Source organism: Neltuma alba, unplaced genomic scaffold, assembly GCF_004799145.2.
Source record: "Neltuma alba isolate B1F8T4 unplaced genomic scaffold, ASM479914v2 tig00013652_pilon, whole genome shotgun sequence".
Classification (NCBI taxonomy): domain Eukaryota; kingdom Viridiplantae; phylum Streptophyta; class Magnoliopsida; order Fabales; family Fabaceae; genus Neltuma; species Neltuma alba.
The window spans coordinates 54,251-77,660 of record NW_021637831.1 but is presented as its reverse complement, the minus strand read 5'-3'; the positions used below and the strand labels follow the sequence as shown (position 1 = coordinate 77,660).

The following is a 23,410-nucleotide window of genomic DNA, read 5'->3' as shown; positions in this document are numbered from 1 at the left end:
CCATCCTCTTCTCCTCCACTACCCTCATTTTTCCTTCTTAACCATTGGATCAAAATTTCAATAGTCCAGATTTAATATCTTATAGAAATAATATTATTAAAAAATAAATAAATAAATTTAAAATGTTAAAATCTGGTTTGAACAGTTCATAACTGTAATAAGAAAAATTTTAAAAAATTTGCTTTATAATGATAATATGTAGCTATGAATTATTTAGATTAGATTTTAACAGTTTAAATTTAGTTATCTATTTTTTATAATAATATTTATTTTTATAAAATATTATAAAACATTAAATTTGGACTATTGGAGTTTTGATCTAATGGTGTTAAGAGAAAATAAGAGTAGTAGAAGGGAAGATGATAGGGAGTGCAGCGAAGAGAATCCAAATCCACTATTTTTTTTTTTTGGCATGACAACCAAGGGGACCGGGCTTTAAATTTCAATTTTTGTGTACCAAAAACAAAAACTCTGCATAACGAAAGGGCTAGTTTCTTATAACATAGTAAATTAAGATTTGAATTCCTGTTAAAAGAGATGTTAATATTTAGTGTCTAACGGTGTTTCTAATAGGATTGACTTTAATAAAAGATATATGTGCTTAAAAGGGAAAAAAAAAAACTCTGGAGAGTACTTCAAATTGCACTGTACGAAGCATAAGTGCTTAAGATTGTTACAGAAGCGAGAGAAAAAACCTCCGAACGTATCAGAAATAGTGAGACGCAGTGCGCAGTATCACATGACCTGGGCAAAAGAGTCCATAGAAAGCAATTCCCAGTGACACACTGAAACTCAACTACAAAGCAACACTTCCTCTTCCAAAGCGAGAAGAGGCCTTTTAAGGTTAAAAGAAGATGGACACAGTATTTTTGGTACTTCAATCTTATACAATGTTTTAGTTTAGTTTCTTAATTTTAAGTTGTAAAATCTATTAAACTTTAATAATATATAAATCATGACCCTTTCATCATCAACAAGCAAAATGCTGTAACATATATAGTTTTTCTTATAGAGTTTAAAAAAATTTAATCTAAAATATTTTTAATGGTATTGCTTTTTATATTAATAATTTTTACAATATCTCTAATTTTAAAAATAAACCAAGACCATTGATCGATATCATCCACATCCAAAGTTTTGAATTTATATTATAACAATAATAGAGATACTTTTGCTTCCATAATATACAAGTTGCTCTAACTAATTTAGCAAAATTAATAAATGATAGTTAACTCATTAAATTTGTCTTTAATTAATTTTTTTTTCAACTTTATTTATATTAAATGAGGTTGCAAAGGAGAGAGAAAAATGTAAAGAGTTACATCTAATTATCTTTTTTTTTATGGACAAAATAATATTAAAATTAAAGAGGATTACAATGTCCAAATGTTAAAGACCTACAAGTTTGATTGGAAAAATTCAGAAACAAAGGAAGAGAAATTACCCTAGAATTATAGCTCTTAATAGTAGATAAAAAGAAAAAACAAATATCATTTCTAACTGGATCACCAGGGGAAGGAGGCTTAGGTGGAATCCTGATAAAGCATTTTTGCACGCAACTCACAATTAATGATTGGAGTTCCTGAGGCCCAGAACCTTTAATCCAGAGAAGAAAAGCTCTGAAACATAGCTGAAGAAAGATCTAGGCCTTGTAACTCCTGCTTCTTCATAAAAATTCTTGTAATGAAGATCCATTAAAGGACCATGATAGCGAGTGATCCTCTATTTCTCAAATACAAATAACTCCATGATAGCGAGCGATCCTTTATTTCTTAAACATACAGAGAATAATATCATATCCTTCCTGTTATCAAAAAAAAAATATCATATCCTTCCTTGCTTGGGAAGCTACAGCTCAAAATAGATTGCATAGAAGGTTGGTAGCTTATAATATCAGACTGAAGAGTAAAGACTAGTTGAGAGAGAGTAAACATCCATGTATCCCTATGATAATATCTGTTAAAGACATCTTCTTCCCCTGGTGTAGGATTAGATTCCGCTCTTGCCAAATAGCATTTAAAATACAGATGATTCTACAGGCATCATTAATATACCCATCCCTAACAAGAGCAAAATGAGCATGTTTTATCAAATCATTTTTATTTCCCAATATCAGTTATAATTTTTATCTTTACAAAAAAATCGATAAACTATGTGATTTTCTACCTACATGAAATAACATATTTTGTTATAAAAACCTTATGTTTTAGCTATAATAGCCATGTCATTATGACTGATAATTACATTGATTCTATTATAAATTCTTACTTATTTAATGCTTGCCTAAAGGAGACAAGTACATTAAATTAAATCCATCAAATATATTAAATATATTTGACTTTATTTTCACCGTTTGGCTTTCACACCAAGTCAATTTAGAGCCTATTTGGGTATCATCTCAAACCATGGTTTGGGGAAAGAGCCAGCCAAACAGGGAGAAAAAAATTCTGAAACCATAGTTTAGGCCAAACCATGATTTCGGATGCCAAAACCATGATTTCGGATGAAGCAGTTGATTTCGCTTTTGGCTCAAATTTTATAATTGTTGGTGTGGGCCCCTCCATATATGACAAAGTAGTCCCAATAATTCATTCCTCACTCTTCATTCCGCCTTCAGTCCTTTACTCTTTAGAAAACAGAAGCCTTTCCTCCTTTGCTCCACCTGAGATAGAACGTGTTGCTGCCGGTGAAGTCGCTGTCCAATTGCGGTTTGAAGGTGCCAGTGAGAGAAATCTCTGCTCTACAGAAGAAGATCACCCCTTAGGTTGTTAGATCCGTCCATCATTTGCTCGGGTTCGTCGCTGTGAAGCATTCGCCGATGGTGGTTTGGTGAGGTCGCCGTTGGTGTTCCTTGGCTCAGATCCAACACTCAGGTAAGGTGTCTCCTCTTGAAAAATCAAATCTTCCCTCGTGCGTTTTCTTCTTCTCTATTGTGTCGAAATACTGCCTTCAATTTCCTGCTGCTCTTATCCTCTATCAATCATCCTAATATAATTCTCCTTTTCGACGTCTTCCAGGTTCATCAGCCTCCCCGTTCTATTCATTTTCAAATTTTCAAAGCTACGAAATTGAGATGCAATGTGAACTTCAGATTTGCAAGAGTTTGATCCATGGTTAAGGCTTTTCGAGTTTTCGTCCTCTTCTATTAATTTCGGTCTTGAGCAACTCCCCCCAGTTTCACTATCTGCAGTTTCTGGATCAAATCGTTGATTTGCACTGGACTTGTAACAATTTTGGTCTGTATTTTAGTTGGTTCATGCTTGTTCTGCCAACATGTTATGCATCGTCTGGTGGTCATTTTTTTTCTTGGTTCATAGATTTGTTTCCTTCTCAGATTTTGTCTGACTGTAGTTAATTTTCATTTCAGTGCTGGCTTGAGGGGGTGTTTGCTTGGTGCATAGCTGCTTTTGCTTAGTTCATAGTTGTGGTTGACGTTTGCTTCAATGGTGGGTTGATTTTCATTCTTGGGTTCATTTGTGTAGCTTGGTTTATTTCCTTCTTTGTTGAAACTGAAACATTGTGCTTGCTCTGGGTTCATCTGATTTTGGTTTGCTTCCTCTGTTGAAACCGAAACATCATGCTACATTCAAGGGTGATCTTTGCTTTTGGAGTCAGAGGACCGGTTTTTGGTCCATGTACTTGACTAGGTTTTCCAGATAGACATATATTTGTAATCCTTATAATTCATTCTTTATAATCCTGTTTTGAATGAAATTATCGAATGTTGTATTTTTGGTTATTAAAATTAATTTCTTTTATTTTTTTCTGGTCATGAAAGGAATATGAACATAGTTTCATTTTATGTTGGGTTAAAAAAATTAATTACATATTATAAATACAAAGATTGAGTTTCTATTTGTTTGAAATAATAATGAAGGAAAGAAAAATGTTAATATGGTATTCATAACTGATTTGGATAACAATAACACTTGTTATTTTAAATGATTTTGGGTTGATTAACTTGTGATGACTGAAGAGCTGTAATTGTTATATAGCATAATGAGTAAGGATAAGGTGAAAGCTTCCTGGGCTCTAAGAACCACAAAGGTGTTTATTGACCTGTGCATTGAACTAGTACAACAAGGGGAAAGAAAAGGTACAAACTTAACAAAGAAAGCTTGGGAAATTCTTGCTAATAAGTTTACTGCCAAAACTGAGAGAGCCTACACAAAACCTCAATTTAAGAACAAATATGATTCCCTACAAGAGGAGTGGCAGATATGGGATAGGTTGCTTCGCGAGACAAGTTTGGGATGGGATACTGAAAAGAATATGTCAGTGCAACTGATGATTGGTGGGAGAAGAAACTAGTGATAATTATTGAACCTTTTGATCTTACATTTTCTCTGCCTGTTAATGTTTTTTGTTTATTTACTGTTTTTTTGAATATTTTATAATATTATTGGTGTCTAATGTGTAGGAAGTTCCAAACTACAAAAAATTCAGAGAAAGAAGACTTCAATTTAGGGATGAATTAACTCAACTGTTTGGGAGTGTGGCTGTAACTGGACCACAAGCATGGGCACCTTCTTCCATGACACTTCCAAGTGAAGGAGCACCTGATGAAGATTTGGAAGAAGGGTCCAGAGATAGTGATGAAATTTTAGGTGCGTCAACTGGTATAAGTGGGGAATTTAATTCAGTGAACTTCAATGAGAATAGTGGAGGTAGTGGGGGCAACACTGGGATTAGGCAGGATAATAGTGGTGGGGGTACAAGCAGAGGTGGGGGTCGACCTAGTAACTCACTGGGGTTTAGAAGGAAGAGTGAAGTCATGAAGAAAAAACCATCTCCCTCTATGAAAATAGTGGATGCACTTAGTAGGATAGATGAAACAAATATTTCTGAGGCTCAACATCGAAATGAGGTCGTGTCACGAGCAGAACCTGGAAGGTTGGAAGAAGAACCACATGCTTATGAGACTAATTAAGGGAGTCCCGTCTCACCTCAAAACAGTTCTTGAAGTTGTCAGCGATCCTGATTTCTTTAGATGGTGCACACAACTCCTTATGGAATGGCTGAAGGTACGAAAAATGTATACAGCTCTAAAGGATTAGAAGAAACAACTTCTACCCATTTTGGAGCATTACACTAAGGATTTATGACTTGTTTATTATATTAGATAGTTCTTAGTGTGTATCGTTTTATGTGACTAGTGGATTGTTGTATGAATCAGACAATTCTGTTACTTTCTTAAATGTTTTGTAATTTCTACGTAAGGATTCTGAACTTTATGTGTATGTGCACAGGATAAAACAAAAATGGATGATGAAATTAAACTTGTGGAAGAACATGCTAAGGGACGAAAAAAAGGGTTAACGAAGTTGCAACATTAGTCAGTGCATCCGCTGCTTTGAACTTATGTAAAGAGCCTCAACATACAAGTGCTTATGCAGGCAGCTTATGGGTAAGGGACGTTTTAGATGGCAATCCCAGTCATTGTCATAACATGTTTAGGATGGAACAGGGTGTGTTCTTAATTCTGGTGGAAGAATTGTAGCAACATGGTCTAAAAGAAACAAAAAATATATGAATATATGAATCATTTGCAATGTTTTTACGTACCGTTGGCCATACACTTAGTAGCAGAATGCAACAAGAAAGATTTCAACATTCAGGAGAAACAATTAGTAGACATTTTCATAATGTCTTAATGGCACGCTGTAGACTTGTCATGTCTAATATCAAACCAAAAGATACAACATTCCGACGTGTTCATACAAAAATACGGTTTGGTAAATATTGGCCTTTTTTCAAACATGCTATTGGAGTAATTGATGTCACATATCTTTCCTGCGTTGTCAGTGCAACGGATCAAACTAAATTTATTTCTAGAAAAGGAACAGTGTCACAAAATGTCATGGCGGTCTATGATTGGGACATGTGTTTTACTTTTGTCTTGGCTGGATGGGAAGGTAGTGCACATGATGCTCGGATATTTGATCATGCCCTCACAACTCCTTCAATGAACTTTTCCCATCCACCTGAAGGTTTTTTTTATTTCCTACATTTTATTTAAATTTAGCTTAACAATAGAAGCATCATTTACAATAATTTCATTTTTGATATAGGAAAATATTATTTGATGGATGCTGGATACCCAACACCAAATGGATATCTTGGCCCATACAAATGAGAGCGTTACCATCTGCCCGATTTTCGAAGGACATTTACGTTTGAAAATGAAAATGAGGTCTTTAATTATTTCCATTCAAGTTTAAGGAGTACAGTTGAAAGAACTTTCAAAGTTTAGAAAAATAAGTTCACAATCTTATGAAACACGCCATCCTATGATTATGAAACACAAGTTTGCAACGATGACTATACATAATTTGATTAGAATGACATCTATTGCTGATCTTGGATTCGTTCAGTTCGAAGAAGAAGGTACTTATGCAGAAGAAGATGATGATGGAGTTGGATTTTCACATATACATTCATCAATTCAATCTTTATCTTACATGGCTCGGGTTCGTGACAGTATAAGAGACGAACTTGTTAATTCAATACGAGGATAGTAGTCATGTCTTATTTATTTCCTTTTATTATAGATTGTAATATGTAGTTAAAAAAAACCTATTACAAATGCTTTGTATCGATGCATCATCTTAATTATTACGACACTTCTTTATTTATATTCTTTTTATTAATGTTATACCTTATATTCTCATGCCAATTATTACTTACTTTAATAATTAATAAATTATTTTAAGGCGTGTTTACTCAGTTTTATAAAAAAATATCATCCCATTTCATGTTTTATAATCTTCACAGAAAATTAATAATTTTTTATTCACAATAAAATAATTCATCTTCTCCAAAAATATTTTTACTCTTATATTTTATAAATATATATACATGTAGTAACAATTAATTAATTAATTATATTAAAGATCAGAGGTAGTATGTTGTTACAAAAACTAGTTGCAAAAAAATGTTATGGGATTTCATATTTAAAATCTTTAAAGAAAATCAATATTTTTCTGTTAGCGAAAAAATAATTTTTCTATAAACATATTTAATATTATGTTTTATAAATATATGTATATATATTAATAAATAATTACATTTTTTTATATATTATTAATTATGTTGGTAAAAAATATATGATCAACAAATTTATTTCTTCAAATTCAAATATATTATAAAATCTATCTTTTATATAATTATCATATTAATTTATGCCACTTTTAATAATTTGTACATATAAAAAGTGTTTCTGATAACAACTATTCAAACACTCTCACTTTATTATAATCACTTTTTCACAAAATCTATTCTCCATAATCTATTTTCCAAACTATGATTTGGTTTTATCCAAACACTCTCTTAGTATTTTTAAATGAGCATGTTTTATCAAATTATTTTTATTTCCCAATATCAGTTATAATTTTTATCTTTAAAAAAAATCGATAAATTATGTGATTTTCTACCTACATGAAATAACATATTTTGTTATAAAAACCTTATGTTTTAGCTATAATAGCCATGTCATTATGGCTGATAATTACATTGATTCTATTATAAATTCTTACTCATTTAACGCTTGCCTAAAGCAGACAAGTACATTAAATTAAATCCATCAAATATATTAAATATATTTGACTTTATTTTCACCGCTTGGCTTTCACACCAAGTCAATTTAGTATTCTTATCAGTCTCGTCATCAACCTCTGTGCCCTGAGAGACCCGCTCAGGAAACGTACGATCTCGGATATCCGACGCCTTTTTCCTTCCTCTCTTCAAAATTGGCGCACCCTGAAGGATTTCGATTTTGGAGTGACGGAGATTCTTCGGTCGCTAGCTTCTTCACTTCTTATCGTTCTCTCTCAGTTTTTCCCTCTGGATTTCTTATTGAGGATGCGTCGCTCTACATCCAAGAAAGTGGGTCAATCCAATTCTAATTCCTCCCCCGCCGATCTCTTCCGCTCTGGTGATTGATTTCTCTTACAGCCCTTCCTCACAAATAATCTCGTATTTGGTGTCAAAACTTGTTTTTCTGGGCGACCAGGGTTGTTCTGTTCAATTGGAAGGGATGTTCTCTAAGCTTTGATTAAGTGTATTGTTTACTTCGTCTTCAATTTTATGTACTATGGTTTTTAAGGTTATTTTTATCAAATTTTTCCCCGTGGGATTGATTGTGTGTCAATGCCTGCGAACTTCCTGCTGGTCATTCTTCTTTTGTTTTAGGTTCCCTTCTCTTGAAAGGTTCATTTTTTCAGTTGATTATTTGAAAAGAAAATGTAAATTAGCAAGCTTTTCTTCTACTAGCCTATGATGTTGCCCTTTTATTTTTCTTCTGAAAAAAATGTAACTTTGGCTTGAATTGAATGATTTATGATGTTAAATACTCACCTATGTAAGTTGGGTTTTTGTGCAAGTGATCGGTTCTTCTACGGGAAGTGCAACATGTCCATGAATTTCTTTTAATCCCTTTTCTGAAATATCGGTCCTTCCTTCCTATTTGTATATTTCAATAGATATCCTGTCATTTTGTCGACAGCAATATGTTGTTTATAAAGTCAGCTGTCAGCATTTTCTGATTATTATCTATAAAGCAATCCCCAGTGAGGCAAGATTTGTTTTTCACTGTTTATAATTAAATAAGCATTTTTCCCCTCAGCTTCAAGTAAAGCAAGCTCCAAAGAATCAGAGCGGATTGATAGTCTGTTTTATTCATATGCCAATGCTTCTTCTGGTTTGATTGAGTAAGTATGCTTCATCCGATATTATGCTGTTTCTCTGTTGATATTTATGATTTATCATCATATATCTCAAATTATTTTATTCAAGAAATTTTTTGTAGTTCAAATTGAAGACATGGATATCTAGGAGGAAGTAATTCCTTCTTATGGGCTGCTATAATGGAACTGTTATGGAACATCTAATGTGGTTAGGGGAGTTTCATCAGTGTACTGCTTAGCTGATCTAGCCTAGGCTATGTATGAAAAACATAATAGGTGTAATGAAGCCCATGCAGGAGTTATTTGGTATGAGGAAGTGTTAAATCCCATGTAATAGTAGATGTACCGAAATTCAGGATATACTGTGTCAATCCCTGGACAAAGACAGACATTTATCACCTACTTTACCAGAAAATAAAAGATTTTCCCCCTTTAATTTGAAAGGGTGATCCATATTGTTGCTGATTAATTTTTTGGATACAGCCCAGAGGGAATTGAAGCACTTTGTGCTGATTTGGAGGTGGATCATACTGATGTGAGGATATTGATGCTTGCATGGTAACCCATTTTTACAGTCCATTGATTCCTTGTTATCATAGCTTTGTCTTCAGTCCGTGTTTAGAATTGATGGAGACTAATGTGTGCAGGAAAATGAAAGCTGAGAAGCAAGGATATTTTAACATGGTAAGAGGCAATTTTTATGTGCATATCAAAATCTGTTGTCCATGCTTACATAACTCCTCCTTTTTCTTTCTTTCTTTTTTGGGTGAGTTACATAACACTTCTTTAGGTATTCTCTTAAAAAGTTAGGAGCATAGTCCCTAATCAGAGTCTTGATTCAGCCCTTCTCTTTCTATTGGTTATTATATTTAAAATCCCTTTCCTTATCCTAACTATTTATAGGATGAGTGGAGGAGAGGCCTTAAAGCATTAAGGGCTGATACAATAAGTAAATTGAAGAAGTCACTTCCTGATCTAGAAAAAGAGGTATGTTGATCGAATTTTTATTCTTTTTGATGATATTCTGGAAAATTGCTTACTGTATTTGTCGATGATAGTATTGAGCTGATGACTATTGTTCTTTGAAATGTAAAGGTCTTGCGGCCATCAAATCTTTCTGATTTCTATTCTTATGCATTCCGATATTGTTTAACAGGTGCAGTGGATTTATGATGTAAAAATTAATTTTAGAAAAGTTATTTCCTTATTCTTCTTCACAATGTCTTTTCTCTAACCTCTAGTTTTTCCAATTTTTGCAGAAGAGAAGCAGAAAAGCATCGATATAGAGAGTGTTTGTGAATTACTTACTCTTGTATTGGGTTATCAATTTCCATCCCAAGTCAACTTATTTGTGGAATATTTAAAGGTGGGTATTATTTTTACGATGTTACTGTTATTTTTAACGAATTAAGAGAACCGTATAGGTACAGATAAAGCAGAACTGAACGAAGAAAGATAGAAAAGTAACTGAATTAGATTAAGCTCCTTCAATAACTTGTGCATGAGAAATCCGGTTTGATTTTAAAATATTTTTCTATTTCAATTAAAATACAGCTGATGTTCTAACAACTTCTCAATATTATTGAATAACAGAAAGAAAACAGAGTAGTTCTTCCATACACTCACAGTAGCAAATAGAGTCCTCAACGCTAACAAATAACAGCTTTAGAAGCAAAGGTTGAAGCAACAGTGATGCAACACCGAATAATAAAACAACAGCTAGGGAAGATCTTGGAATATCCCCTTCCTTTCATGAGACTAGAGACTCTACCAATCCAGACTGGAGTTCCCCTTACTTCTCTGCTCGCTGCTCAGCTCCCATCTCATACATATTTTGCTAACTATCATCTAGGAATGCCATTCCTGCGTCACCCAGCCCATGTAGTATGTGAACTGGGGAAACCTTATAACCATCACTACTCTCCCCCCCCCCCCCCCAAAAAAAAAAGAAAGGGTTTTCTTTTTCTTTTTTTGGGGGGGGGGGTGTTTATTATTTTTTCTGCCATAAACATTATTAGGTCTTGGCCCAACAGATTTTGGTTCAGCTATACCTGGCCAAACAAGTTTACCTTGTCTTTAAGCTGAAATGAGAAGTTTGGACGAGTTGCTTCTTTTCAATAGAACCTTGTGGTTGTTTCACAGAAGATCCATAACACGCATGTTCCAACCTTCATGGGAAGCAAGAACCACTAGCAATAGCATGGACGATGCATAGTCTTGATTCTTTATGCAAACCGCCAGATGTTACCATATCATAGCCATTATCCAAAGACACTCATCAATGCAACCACTAGGCCTCTTGAATGCCTCCAAAATCTTAATGCAGCGATCTTTGAAGATGAACCCAATTTGCTAAGTAATTGGGCCACCCTTCTGGCTGTAATTAAGCCCATGGTTGCCCGCCCAATTCAGTTTTAGGCTTCTAGCCAGTCTGACCTCTATGGCTCAATCCAAAATCCATTCACTCTTCTCTTTGCTCATATCATCTTCCTGTGCTGCCTTTATTGACAACAGAGGTAGTTGCTGGCTCCTGCCTTTGTATTTTTCTCCAGACTTCACATCATGACAGCAAAAGCCCAGCTTTCATCTATTGTCTGTTTTGATGTTTGGCAGGAGATGAGTTTTCTTCATTTTGCTCGATTTCTCTGCGGCAAACAACCTCATCTTCTCAATGTTCACACAATTGTTGATGAAATTAAAGACTTGGGTAATTCATCTGGGTTCAATTGCTTCACGAATCTCTGATTTCTTCTCTTTTGCGCTTTTCTTGATGATAGAAATATCAATGGATGCTTCTCTGATGGGCACCTTTAACTCTGTTCTATCTTCTTTGATTGCAATTTCAGTTTACTGCCACTTCCTCCACCTCTGTGGTAGAATGCAATACAGAAAATCAATACAACTGAAAACAGCCCCTAGCTTTCAAGGGGCTAGAAACTCTCATTCCTCGTTGAAATCTCAACTGTCCTATCTATTCAGCTCCCAGCACATATGTGTCATGCTGTTTTCTCAGTATTTCTTCCACTACTCTCCCACCCTCTATAGCATGTGAGGGTTCGTTAGACTTGGGACACCGCATTGATAGTTCCCCTTGGTTGGTTTATTTTTATTTGCTTTACGATGGATGGTACTGGGTTTTGGCCCAAATGAAGACCTTTATATGTTATTGTATTAGCAATGGTTGTTGTTTTTTTACCTTTGTTCTTTTTCATATTTGTTTCCTTTTGAAACGAGATATTATACCAGGGGAATAAGTAAACTGCACTAACTCTTTGGTTAATTTATTTTTGATGGACGCCTCCTTTATTTGCTTCTAATGTTGTAGCCAGTTAGAGTGGTTAAAATGAAAAGGAAAGGGATAAATATGTTAAAGGTTTGCATACATGTATTATTGCAGACTCAGAGTGATTACAAGGTCATAAACATGGATCAGTGGATGGGATTCTTCCGGTTTTGCAATGAGGTACTCTTTTCCTTTACTTTGCGAGATTTTAGGTGATAGTTATCCCGTAGGGAGATCTCTTTGTACCTTTCGCTGTGACACAAATGTCAAATTTTCATCTTATAAATTCTAATGTACTCTTGCTATCTATTTTTGCACTCGTTGATGCATCTCTTGATGCTCTCCTCAGAAACCCACAAGATTTATGTAAATCAAACTTTATGATCAAATGGCTATATTTACGCAGACATAATCATGTTCAATGTTTTTTTATATTGCAATGTTCAGTGAAAGTTCTGTCTAGGTTTAATTACTGGAGGTCACATAATTCAGTGTTGAGGGTTGATGAATGTATTGATGAACAACCTGTTTGTTTTGGTCGTAATGATTAAAGTGTGATCAAGCCTCCTTTCAAAATCTGTCCATTTACCATAATTGCATATGCTTGGCTGCAGACATGTAAATTTATACATGTCATACGTGCACACAAATTCTCTTATTGATAAATATCGGTGATTTGAAAAACCTTTTGAAACAAAGACGAGAGCTTAACATGTTGGACTATGTAAATATTGGTACTCAATGACTGAATGATGGTAATCTTTGTATTGAAAAAAGTAGGAAAAAGAAAACAAAATATCATTCTGTTTCTGCTTGCAAGGGAGAGCCTAATTTTCTACCCATTCCTGGAGCAAAAAGAAATGGTCCCAGCACTGCTTGAAGCAATCCCCCTTTTCCCCTTAATTCTATTTGCAAGAGAACCCTTCATTTCCTCAAATGAAGCACCTTTAGGAAAATAAGAAACGTTTCCTCCTACAAAAGTTGGACAAAACTGGTCTTTGGCAGAGTAGAAACTAGAAACTGTAGGCCTTCATTTTTTTCCCATGTTATTCTATTATTGCCATTATTAATTAAGCAATGTCAGATGGCTTTACTGGATGTGTTCTTTCTTGTTTGTTTTTATTTGAAGTTTGCTTCTGACAGATTCCTTTTCCACAGATAAGTTTTCCAGACCTGAGCAACTATAATCCAGACCATGCGTGGCCCTTGGTCCTGGACAATTTTGTTGAGTGGGTGAGAGAAAAGCAAAAGTAACAACATGATTCTCTGCTGAAAACTGCTATCATTGATGATGATGATGATGATAGGGTTGATGAATCTGTCTTTTAATCCTTTGAAGAAGACATCACTTTTTATTATAGCTTTCTCTAAATCTGGAAAAATCTTGTTACAGCTGCCCCCATGGAATGCCAACCCCAAGATTTTTCCTTCTACATCGGACTGCCAACTTTATTCTTATTCATTTGTTGGCACTACTTCCATATATAAACAAAGAGAAACTGTCAGATCACCTAAAACAGATATACTGCATTCCCATGTGACTCATCACTCTGTTTTCTCTCTTTCTTTTTTCCTTCTGTTTGGCTTATCTTCTTGTTGGCCATTCTTTAATATGAATTATTGTTTGTTTGATCCCTTTCAAACTACCATTTTATACCATATATGTTGTTGGGATCGGATCCTGATAGTTTCATACATGTTTTTACTTGTTGCTAATATAGTTTTATACCATCATTCTTGAAAAGTTGATATAGTTGCATCCTAACGCCAGTACAGTGTTCCTTTCAATTTACTTTTCTAGTTATTTCTCAAACTTTTTGTACTCTTACCACCGCTCAATACTGGCATTTGCATGTAGTTGTATGTCACTCTGTCAATCAACATAAACAGTCTAATATCTCCAAAAGATGCAGAGATTACGTTCATTAGCTAGGATATCGAATACTACTAATGACAATAATAATCAAATAATCTGAATAATTATATATATGTATATATATATTCACACTTACCTTATGCTTACGTGATGAAGCAGAAAAAATTAAGCAACCTTTGTACAGTGCGTAGTGGAGGTTACGGCACCGTGGCCTTGAAGTAAATTGTAAGTTGACTAGCTTACAAGGTAACAACTACATGGCCTGTCATTATCTGTCAGGATACCGTTGTGGAGTTTGAATGGGTTAAAGAAGATGCATGTTTTAACCTAATGACCCGAACAATGCTCCTTTTTTATTTTTATATTTTTTCAGATACAACGGCTGTAGAATAAACATAGGGAAAAAGTTAATCACTAGGCATATCAGCCAACAAATTAATGCCACAGAAAAAAAGAACATGTAAGGGTTGAGTATAGTAAGCAAGTTAGTTGATACTAAAGAGTTACGTTTAACTGAAAGGGTTTTATATGGTGAATCAGTATTTGAATTCCGGTTCAGTTAAAAGAAAAAAGCAAGCTAATTGACACGCGAATAAGCAAACATGAGTATATGAATGATCATCAACTCTCTCACAAGCTCTTTTTAAATCCTGGCTAAAGTATTAATTAGGTGATTGTTGGAGTGCCCTTTGGCAATTAGAGCTAAGTTTTTTAATGGAATTACTGCTGGTGCTAATCTAACAATGATCTTGTTGCTTTTGGTCCTTTTTTTATCATTAAACAGGAATGGAATGACAGTAGCTAACAAAGGTAGAAAAGTAAAGGGGGTTAGGTTTTCTATATTAGGACGATCCTTTGGGGAAAACAAGAAGCACACCTTGTCAAATGAAATGATTCACATTATCTCTTTCTTGTGTCATTCTCAGCCAAGAAAGAATATGAGGGGAGAAAAAAGAGAGATAATAAAACCAATTTGTGGTCTAATCAACAGTTCAAAGTACTGTTGTTATCTTCGTGGAAGAGAGTAACAAGAAAATTGGATTTGCCTCAATTGTGCCAGTATGGTCAAAAGTAGTTGAGCTCTGTCGTCAGGCTTTATTGACTGTAATATCATGCTTGGACGAAAAAAAAGTACTCCGTTTTTTTTAATCAAAATTAATTAATTTTCTAAATCTCCTGAATTTATGATTTTTTCCTCAAAAAAAGGCTGTATAGTAAAGTCCTTTTCATCAAAAATTAATTTATAATATACATTATTAGAAAATGTATTATAAGAATGTTAATACATATTTATTAACAATAACTAATTTAAACATTTTTTAATATCTAATTCTTATATTAAAAACTATATAATCTCATTTCATAATTTATAAGAATTATTCCTAATTTATAACAACGACAAAGTGCTCATATTAATGTGGATTTCGAAGTAAGCTCAGAACATGCTTCATCATTAAGGTCATATGATCATTTCATTGAAAAGAAGAACACGTCAGACTGGCTCTTCGTGGGGATACAATTGCATGTCTCCTACGAAATACGAGGATCAGATATAAATATTTGATTGCGTCTAAACAAGTTACAATGTCTAAAAATTTGAATCTTCATTTTTTTTTATAAAAAAAAGCATACTGGAAAAATTATTATGATCCTAACATATTTTTAAAATTTTATAAATTCTTCTTACAATTTTATTTGATTATTAATTAACAACATATCTATCTTTCATGCAATGTGCAGTGATTTTTTCATTTTTGGAACTTGGAAAAGACTTTTAAAAAAGCTATATATTACTTTTGGTATTTAATATAAAATTTCATTTGATTTTTATTTGGATCCTAAATATAAAACGCTAATTCATTTTATCTCTTATATTTATTTATTCTTTAAAATAGTTCTTGTAATAATAGTAGTTCGAACCAATACACTTGATTAGTAAGGATATTTTAGAGAAAAATAACACTTATTTATTACAAATAACTAATTTAACGAATTTTTTTAATCTACTCGAATTAGTAAGTTAGCTCTTATATTCCCTTGGTTTGGATGAGAAGAAAAGTTGAGAGGAAAGAAAATGAGATGAGAGAAAATCAGAGAGAAAATATTATCACCTCTCATGTTTGGATGGACAAGAGAAGACAGAAAGGAAAGAAAATGAGTAAATATATGAATAACTAAAATATCCTTTCTGTTATAGCAAAATATATCTTGATTGAAATCAAATTAAATATCATAATGAAAAACCATATTTACATTAACATAAATCATATAATTTAAAATCAAAATATTTGATAAAGATATATTATCATGTTATTATATTTTAATATCAAATAGTTTTGTAAAAAAAATAATATTTTATGTAATGTAATGCTAAAAAAAAGAAAACCAAAGCAACAACTCTATTTATTTTTCTTTTTAGTTCATTTTAGAAGGATTTTGCAATTTTATTTATTTTGTTTTTCAATCAAGCAAACACAAAAGAAAGACTTGATAATAATAAATAAAGTGAAAAGATGAAAATAAATAAATGGGTATTATTTTTCTGAAAAAACATATATAAGGGTAAAGAGGAAAAATATGTTTTCTTCTCATTTTTCTCTCCATATATGGAGAGAAAAGAAGGAAGGAAAATAGACTGTGAGACCCACTTCATTTTCTTCCCAACTTTTCTTTCCTTCCACTTTTCTTCTCTCATCCAAACAGAAGAAAAACCACTTCTCCCCCTATTTTTCTTTTTAATTTTCCTTTCTGTCTCATTTTCTCTCCACATGAACATAGCATTAAGGATCGAAGGTAATATTTTATAAATTTATAAGAAGGTACAAGTATTTTAAAACCAATATCAATTTTTTTAAATTAAAAAGTCATACTATTCTTAACTCATCAACATTATATTTTACCTCAACACTAATGCAATACAGGAAGAAAATGTACGTCTTCTCCTGCAAACAATGATCTTACAATCCTGGTTTTTTTTTTGTAAAATAATTTTTATAACTTAATTTTTTATTAGTTTCGTGGTTATAACTTGAGTTCTAATTGGACCTTCAATAATTTTTTTTTGAAATTTTATTGTCATGTGAAATATATATTACATTGGAACTCTAAATGCATGCAATTTGTGTTATATAATAATAATCAACGAAATTAAGTTGACATGTGACATATTAATTTGTTTTTTGTGAATAAATATTTTTGTATTGAAAGTAATTCAATTCAAGATAAGATTTAAACTTTAATTTATAACATCTTCTAATAACTTTGAATAAAAATTCAAACTTTAGATTGTTATATTGCAAGGGATTAAATTTTAATTTATCATATTGTAAGAGACTAACTTTTATAAAAGGTATTGGTTAAAAAAATTAATATATTGATCTAACATCAAAAATTTAAATTAGAACAATATGGTTATAAATTTTGAAAACTACAAAAAAATAAATTGAGATCCTTAAAGTCAAAACTCAAAAGGCAAAATTTAACATCTTAACGACGGGCCTTTAATGAATTTATTGCAATTAAATTAAATTTTAAAGGGGCCTTTTTATGAGTTGGATGGGAGCAAATAAATTACGGTTAGTGAGTTGATGAGCATTGAGCAACGGGCTAGTGGCAACAACCAGCAAAAACTGAGGCATCTACAAAAAAAAAAAATGATCTCCGGGATTCCTGCCAGTTTTTCTGACATGGTATAAGCCTTATAAGCTGCTAATTGGATGATAAAGAATGAACAAGATTCACAAAATTCAAATTGAGAAAAGGAAAACAAACCTAGTCATATGTTCCTTCTTTCGTTGTGAATTTGAAAACGAAAAGGCAACAAAAAGAAAGATTTAAAAAAAAAAACTTGAAAAAGTTTCAGAACTGGCCTAATAGATCAGGAAGATGCAGAAGAACCAATAATCAATGGTGAAGAAGGAGGACGAGGGCGTCTGGTTCTACTCCTTCCCCTGCGCAATCTGGAGCCAGAGTTCGCCGGGGATGGTGTCGCCGACGCTGATGAATTCGAAGCAGTGGCTTTATTATTATCATTCGACTCGCCCGTTAATGCTTGCTTCTCTCCTTCACAACAGTGCTTATCTTCTATTCTGTGATGCCTCACCCTCGTCGAGTTCAATGTCACCGGAAGAACACAATTGCACAAAAACCCTGCATCTCAATTAATCTTTAATCATCAATACCATTCATTATCCACACATAGATATCGCCAATAATTGCAGAAAACGAAATCTGAGATTATGGAACAATACCGATTCTGGCGAGACGATTCACCCAATTGGGAATAGGATTTCCGGTGAGTCTGATACAAGCATCGTTACAGAAATGGTTGCAGTTCTTGGTGATGAGATTATAGGCATTCCCTTTGTACACGCCGGCGAGCTCTTCCATCACCCGCCTAACCTCCTCGGCTCCCATATCTGTCTTTCCGATCAGTATCGTCTTCCTGAAAGCGAAGCCATCGCACCGTCTAGGTTCGCCTTCGAAAATTCCCGTGGTCGAGTACTCGTGAGCTCCGAAAGCGTACTCTACTCCGTGAACTACAGCCAAATAGCAATTCCGAAACCCTATTAATTCCCTGAGAAATTACAGATCTGAAAATTCAAATTCAAACTGAAAGAGACTTGAGTTCGAAGACTTACCTTGAACGCCGGAATGGTACACGCCGAGGCCGAACCAGTACGCATAGCCGTTAATGGGAGTCAGATCGTATACATTGAGGTACACCGGCACCGATCCTGAACTGCGTCTCCGGGAAGCCTTCCTGCACAGCATTTTACGGCGTCGTTTTCCTAGCGCCTACTTCGACGACTTCATTTCAAAAAGAAGCTTCACTCACTGATGGATCACAGAACTTTTGAAAAAGAGAGGTATGGTGTAAGTATCTTTGCTAAAAGGAAATCAAAATTTGATAATATATCTTCTTCTTTTTTTTTCGGGATGGAGGGTCTGAATTTCGAAATCAAAGAAGAGAATAAGAAACTTCTGTTAATGGGTTCCACCGGCGGCAGGTGGTGCCGCACCGTCTCTGTAATTTTCAGAGAGGGATGGGCATATATAAAATCTGTGTTTGTACATGAATGGCCTCGTAGTCTTTGAGCGAATTTACCATAATGCCCCAGTCTGAGCTGGTCTCCTTCTCAAGCTAAATTATGAGTCTTGTGCACTAGCGAATTTTAATTTTAAATATATATATAGTGATAATTGAGGATTATTGACAACTGAGGCCCTACAATTTTCAAATTTCATGTGAGTGTTTGTCATTTTCAAAATGAATTTTGATATTTTTAAGTTAATATTTGTAATTGTCATTATTTTTTTGAGAAGGCCCTAAAATGTCATTTTCCCTATAAATAAAGTGATTTTTATTTTATAATATATGAATATATTTATAGAGATGTAAGATCCAAATTTGTTGAAAGAAAAAAAAGTATTAAAAAATTGTCTTGGGACAAAGGAAGTAACGCTTGCTATAATGATGGCGGAGAGTGGGGTTTCTTCATTATAATAATAAATTAAAGGGCTGAGATGTGATTAGTGGAAATATATAATATTTTTTTTAAAAAAATTAGAATAAAAGATGATTGAGATGGAAAATGGGGGTAGGGCCCACAGTGGAGGAAGTGGGGTTAATTAATCCTAAATTTAGCTTTTGAGATTAGAGAACAGGGATTGTGATTATGAGAGTGATGCGTGCGGGAGATAACAGTAGTTGGAATTGAGGAGTCCATAATTGAGTCTTCCACCCAAAGTCAAGTAAGTGAGAGGACAGGAAAATTAGAAAGTGACTGACTTTGACCCAAAGGGAAAGAGCAGTCGTTAAGGGAATCAAATCAAAATTAAGAACGACCTCTTTGTCTCTGTGGTGTGGTTTCATGGGGGGTTAGTGATCAACTCACGTGGGGCTTCATTAATATTCACAAATTACTCTTTTTCTTTTCTTAATTCCATATATGGTTCATTCATCAATGTTTTTTTATATATATAATTTCGTCAAATTTTTCATGGGAACTTTGAAAAGATTAATTTAATTATAATTAGATTCTAGTAAACAAATTTTATTGAAAAATAGCTGCAAATAACTAGTAGTGGCCTTACTAGTTATAAAAAGATATTATTATTATTTTTACTTCTCATTAAATTTATTATATAAATGTATGAGGGTTAATATTATTGTTAGTCCTTATAATTTATAATTTGATTCAATTTTGGTTTTGATTCCTATAATTTTATTTTTTTGTTTGAATTTAACAAATAGTCCCAACTATTTAATTTAACGAGTTTTAATTTTGGTTTCTCTACTTAAATTCAAACTAAGCCCTTATAAGATTATAAGGATCAAAACTAACAATTTAAAATTACACGAAGCAAAACTAAAATTGGATTAAACTGTAAGGAATAAGTACAATGATAATAACTCACTGTATAATTTTATGCCTGATTTATTGTTTTGGAGATTATTATTTTCTTTATAATATATATTTAATATGAAAAAATTAAAAATTTATTAAATTTTAATAGGATGATTATGGGATTTAACATTTTTTTTAGTCTGAGTGAAATTTATTAAAGACTTATATGAGCATTTAGTATCCTCAAATATTTTTTGAGGTACATTACATTCAATACCCTTCAAATATTTTTAAAATGTAATTTTGCTTGGAAATATTTCAATTAAATCAATTTTCACCGTAGATGCCAACATCCTTTTATCGCTCCCATTTTTTTCACAAAATATATATAAAAAATATATATATATATTCTGCTTCCCAGCTTCCCCTCCTCCACTCGCGCGGTTGTCTCCCACACCCAGCCATCATTTTTACAATATTACCCTACACATTAACGATAATTTAATTTTAATATTTTATGAGCAAAATTACAGTCCAAAATATTTTACGAAGCACTTTGAAAAATATTTCAGCATTACCAAATGTCCCTTGACCTTTTATTAAAAGTAAAACTACGTTATAAACAGTTACCTGGAAATATAAGTTGACTGTGAGTACTGAATGCTTAATTCACAGCTAATACCCCAGTATTATAACTGTTTCAAAATATATTTGCGCTTATTTTTTAATTCATTTTTTAGATTTAATTATTATTAAATTGATACTTTGAATTCTAAGTGTCATTCCCCTATTTTGATGTGGTTGAAGTCTATGTTTTTCCCGGAAAAAGGAATATTTTCGTTACCCCTGGTTTTGGGTAAAGTTTTAATTACGTTAACGTGATCAAGGCTCAAGGGTCTATAAAGGAACTACAAAGGAAAATTTTTTTTCTTTTTTTCTTTGACCAGGTTATACTAAAGTATGAAAGGAGTTCAGAACAGTTGAGAGATGGGAGATGGATGATATATGTATTTTTTTTTTTGAGCAAAACTATGATATATGTATTTTAAGTTTTGTTTTTTCAGTTGTATAGGGAAAGTTTGAGTTTCAATTACTTCCATATACTTTTATCACTTGATTAATTGGAATCTTCTATAAAGAATTGTCTTACTTTTTTGAGGATTAATTTTTTATAACCATGAATTGAATAATGCTTGCAGCATGTTGCGCAACAGTATGAATCTCAGTATTTTTTGCATTCCTTTCTAAGGTCTTTAAGATCCTAAAGTCGCGTTTGGTATGAAGGATTAAAAATTAGAGATAGCGATTAGAATTGAGATTGAGAAAATCTATTAGAAGACTGTTTAGCATAATTATTGCTTGTTATATGAAATTACCTAAACACATGTACGTGGAATTGAGAAATACTATGGGGAAGTGATATTCTCCAATCCTATCTTTATGGGTTTGTCTAATCCCATGTAACAAGTAATTATTTATGTTATATATTATTTTAATAATTTTTTCAATTTTAATTCTGATTTTTATCTTTTATTTTCAATACTTCGTATCAAACGGGATCCAAATGTTATGAACACAAGGACAAGTTACTTGTATTAAAAAAAAAAAGGGGATAAGTTGTTAACAAAATTAGTTTAGTCAATAAAAAGTTAACTTATAACTCATAAGATTACAAGTTTAAATCCAACTACAGATGTGATAAATTTATTGATAAACAACTTGTAAGCATCTTTATATTTTTTCTAAACTTAAAAGTATGTCCTATACGGTCACCATTGGTTATGATACTTTTTGTTGACTAATTTCTTATACTATTTCTAGTCTGTGCAGGAGTAACATATTTCCCCAATGAAACAACTCAAGACACATTTAATTATGACTTTTGAAAAGTCAAAAATATTTTTTTTAATAATTTATTTTTACTCAAATATTATTTTGACATGTTAGGTTGTGAAAATTAGTTTAGTCAATAAAAAGTTGATTCATGACTCATAAGATTATAAGTTTAAATCCAATTACAAATGTCATAAATTTATTAATAAACAACATGTAAGTATCTTTGTATTTTTACTAAACTTAATAGTATGTCCTATACAGTCACCATTGGTTATGATACTTTTTGTTGACTGATTTCTTATACTATTTCTAGTCTGTGGAGGAGTAACATATTCCCCAATCAAACAACTCAAGGCACATTTAATTATGACTTTTGAAAAGTCAAATGTATTTTTTTAATAAAGTTATTTTTACTCAAATATTATTTTGACATGTTAGGCTGTCAAAATTAGTTTAGTCAGTAAAAAGTTGACTTATAACTTATAAGATTATAAATTTAAATTTAACTACGGATGTGATAAATTTATTAATAAATAACTTGTAAGTATCTTTGTATTTTTTCTAAACTTAAAAAGTATGTCCTATACAGTCACCATTGGTTATGATATTTTTTGTTGACTAATTTCTTATACTATTTCTAGTCTGTGGAGGAGTAACATGCTTCCCTAATCAAACAACTCAAGACACATTTAATTGTGACTTTTGAAAAGTCAAAGATATTTTTTTAATAAATTTATTTTTACTCAAATTTTTTTTTTGTTAGGCTGTTATTATATTTTAAAAAGAAAAGAAAAAAGTATATGTAGAAAAAAATGACTCTCACTCATTTTTATAGAATGAAATGAACTTTGCTAAATGCAATTTTAAATTTTTATGTTGGGTAACCAAACATACCCTAAAAAATGTTGGTGCTTGAATTTTTCGAAATTCTATTCAATTCATTTCCGTCTACATTTCGGGTAATAAAAAAAAAATCAAGGTTCTATGTGCATATTATTTAAAACTTAAAATATGAATTACTACCTCCTGTCCTTAATATAAGACAGTGTTTGACTTTTATTTTGGTTCTAAATATAAGACCCTAATCCACTTTGTTTCTCATATTTATACATTTTTTTTCCAAAGTAACCCTTCTAATAATGATAGTTATAGTTAATACACTTGATTAGCAAGGATATTTTAGAAAAAATAACACCTATTTAGAACAAATAACTAACTCAACTTACTTTTTTAATCTCCTCAAATTAGTCAACTGACTCTTATAATTAGGACTGAAGGTAGTATATAATGATCATGAGTTATCAATATAATACTATTTTTTTGCCAGCAAAAAAAAGTTTTTCATGCTTTCTTTTAATAATTCTGGGTATCTTCAAGTTTT

General features: G+C 32.3%; 2 protein-coding genes across 5 annotated transcripts; one reads left to right on the top strand and one right to left on the bottom strand.

Moving 5' to 3' along the window:
• The first annotated feature begins 7,656 nt into the window (after positions 1-7,656).
• LOC114738692 (DCN1-like protein 4) lies at positions 7,657-13,711 on the top strand. 3 transcript variants are annotated; one of them, XR_003739554.1, is made up of 10 exons: positions 7,657-7,933; positions 8,624-8,708; positions 9,168-9,242; positions 9,332-9,368; positions 9,588-9,671; positions 9,780-9,840; positions 9,944-10,050; positions 11,298-11,391; positions 12,082-12,147; positions 13,126-13,204. XR_003739554.1 is itself a non-coding variant. In XM_028926752.1 (9 exons), exons 1-9 carry the CDS (start codon positions 7,861-7,863, stop codon positions 11,734-11,736), a joined length of 822 nt encoding a protein of 273 aa, XP_028782585.1. In that variant the 5' UTR covers positions 7,657-7,860; the 3' UTR covers positions 11,737-11,751. The 3 variants fall into 3 exon arrangements, 2 of the variants coding, with proteins under 2 accessions (XP_028782585.1, XP_028782586.1); XM_028926752.1 differs by lacking the exons at positions 12,082-12,147; positions 13,126-13,204 and adding an exon at positions 11,531-11,751; XM_028926753.1 differs by lacking the exon at positions 11,298-11,391 and having other exon boundaries at positions 7,663-7,933; positions 13,126-13,711.
• A 3,824-nt stretch (positions 13,712-17,535) lies between these two features.
• LOC114738693 (deSI-like protein At4g17486) lies at positions 17,536-18,855 on the bottom strand. 2 transcript variants are annotated; one of them, XM_028926754.1, is made up of 3 exons: positions 18,484-18,855; positions 18,094-18,408; positions 17,536-17,992 (listed from the first exon to the last, which is right to left on the bottom strand). In XM_028926754.1, the coding sequence occupies exons 1-3, from the start codon at positions 18,614-18,616 to the stop codon at positions 17,721-17,723; spliced, it is 720 nt and encodes a 239-aa protein (XP_028782587.1). In that variant the 5' UTR covers positions 18,617-18,855; the 3' UTR covers positions 17,536-17,720. The 2 variants fall into 2 exon arrangements, with proteins under 2 accessions (XP_028782587.1, XP_028782589.1); XM_028926756.1 differs by having other exon boundaries at positions 18,094-18,381.
• Positions 18,856-23,410: the final 4,555 nt, after the last annotated feature.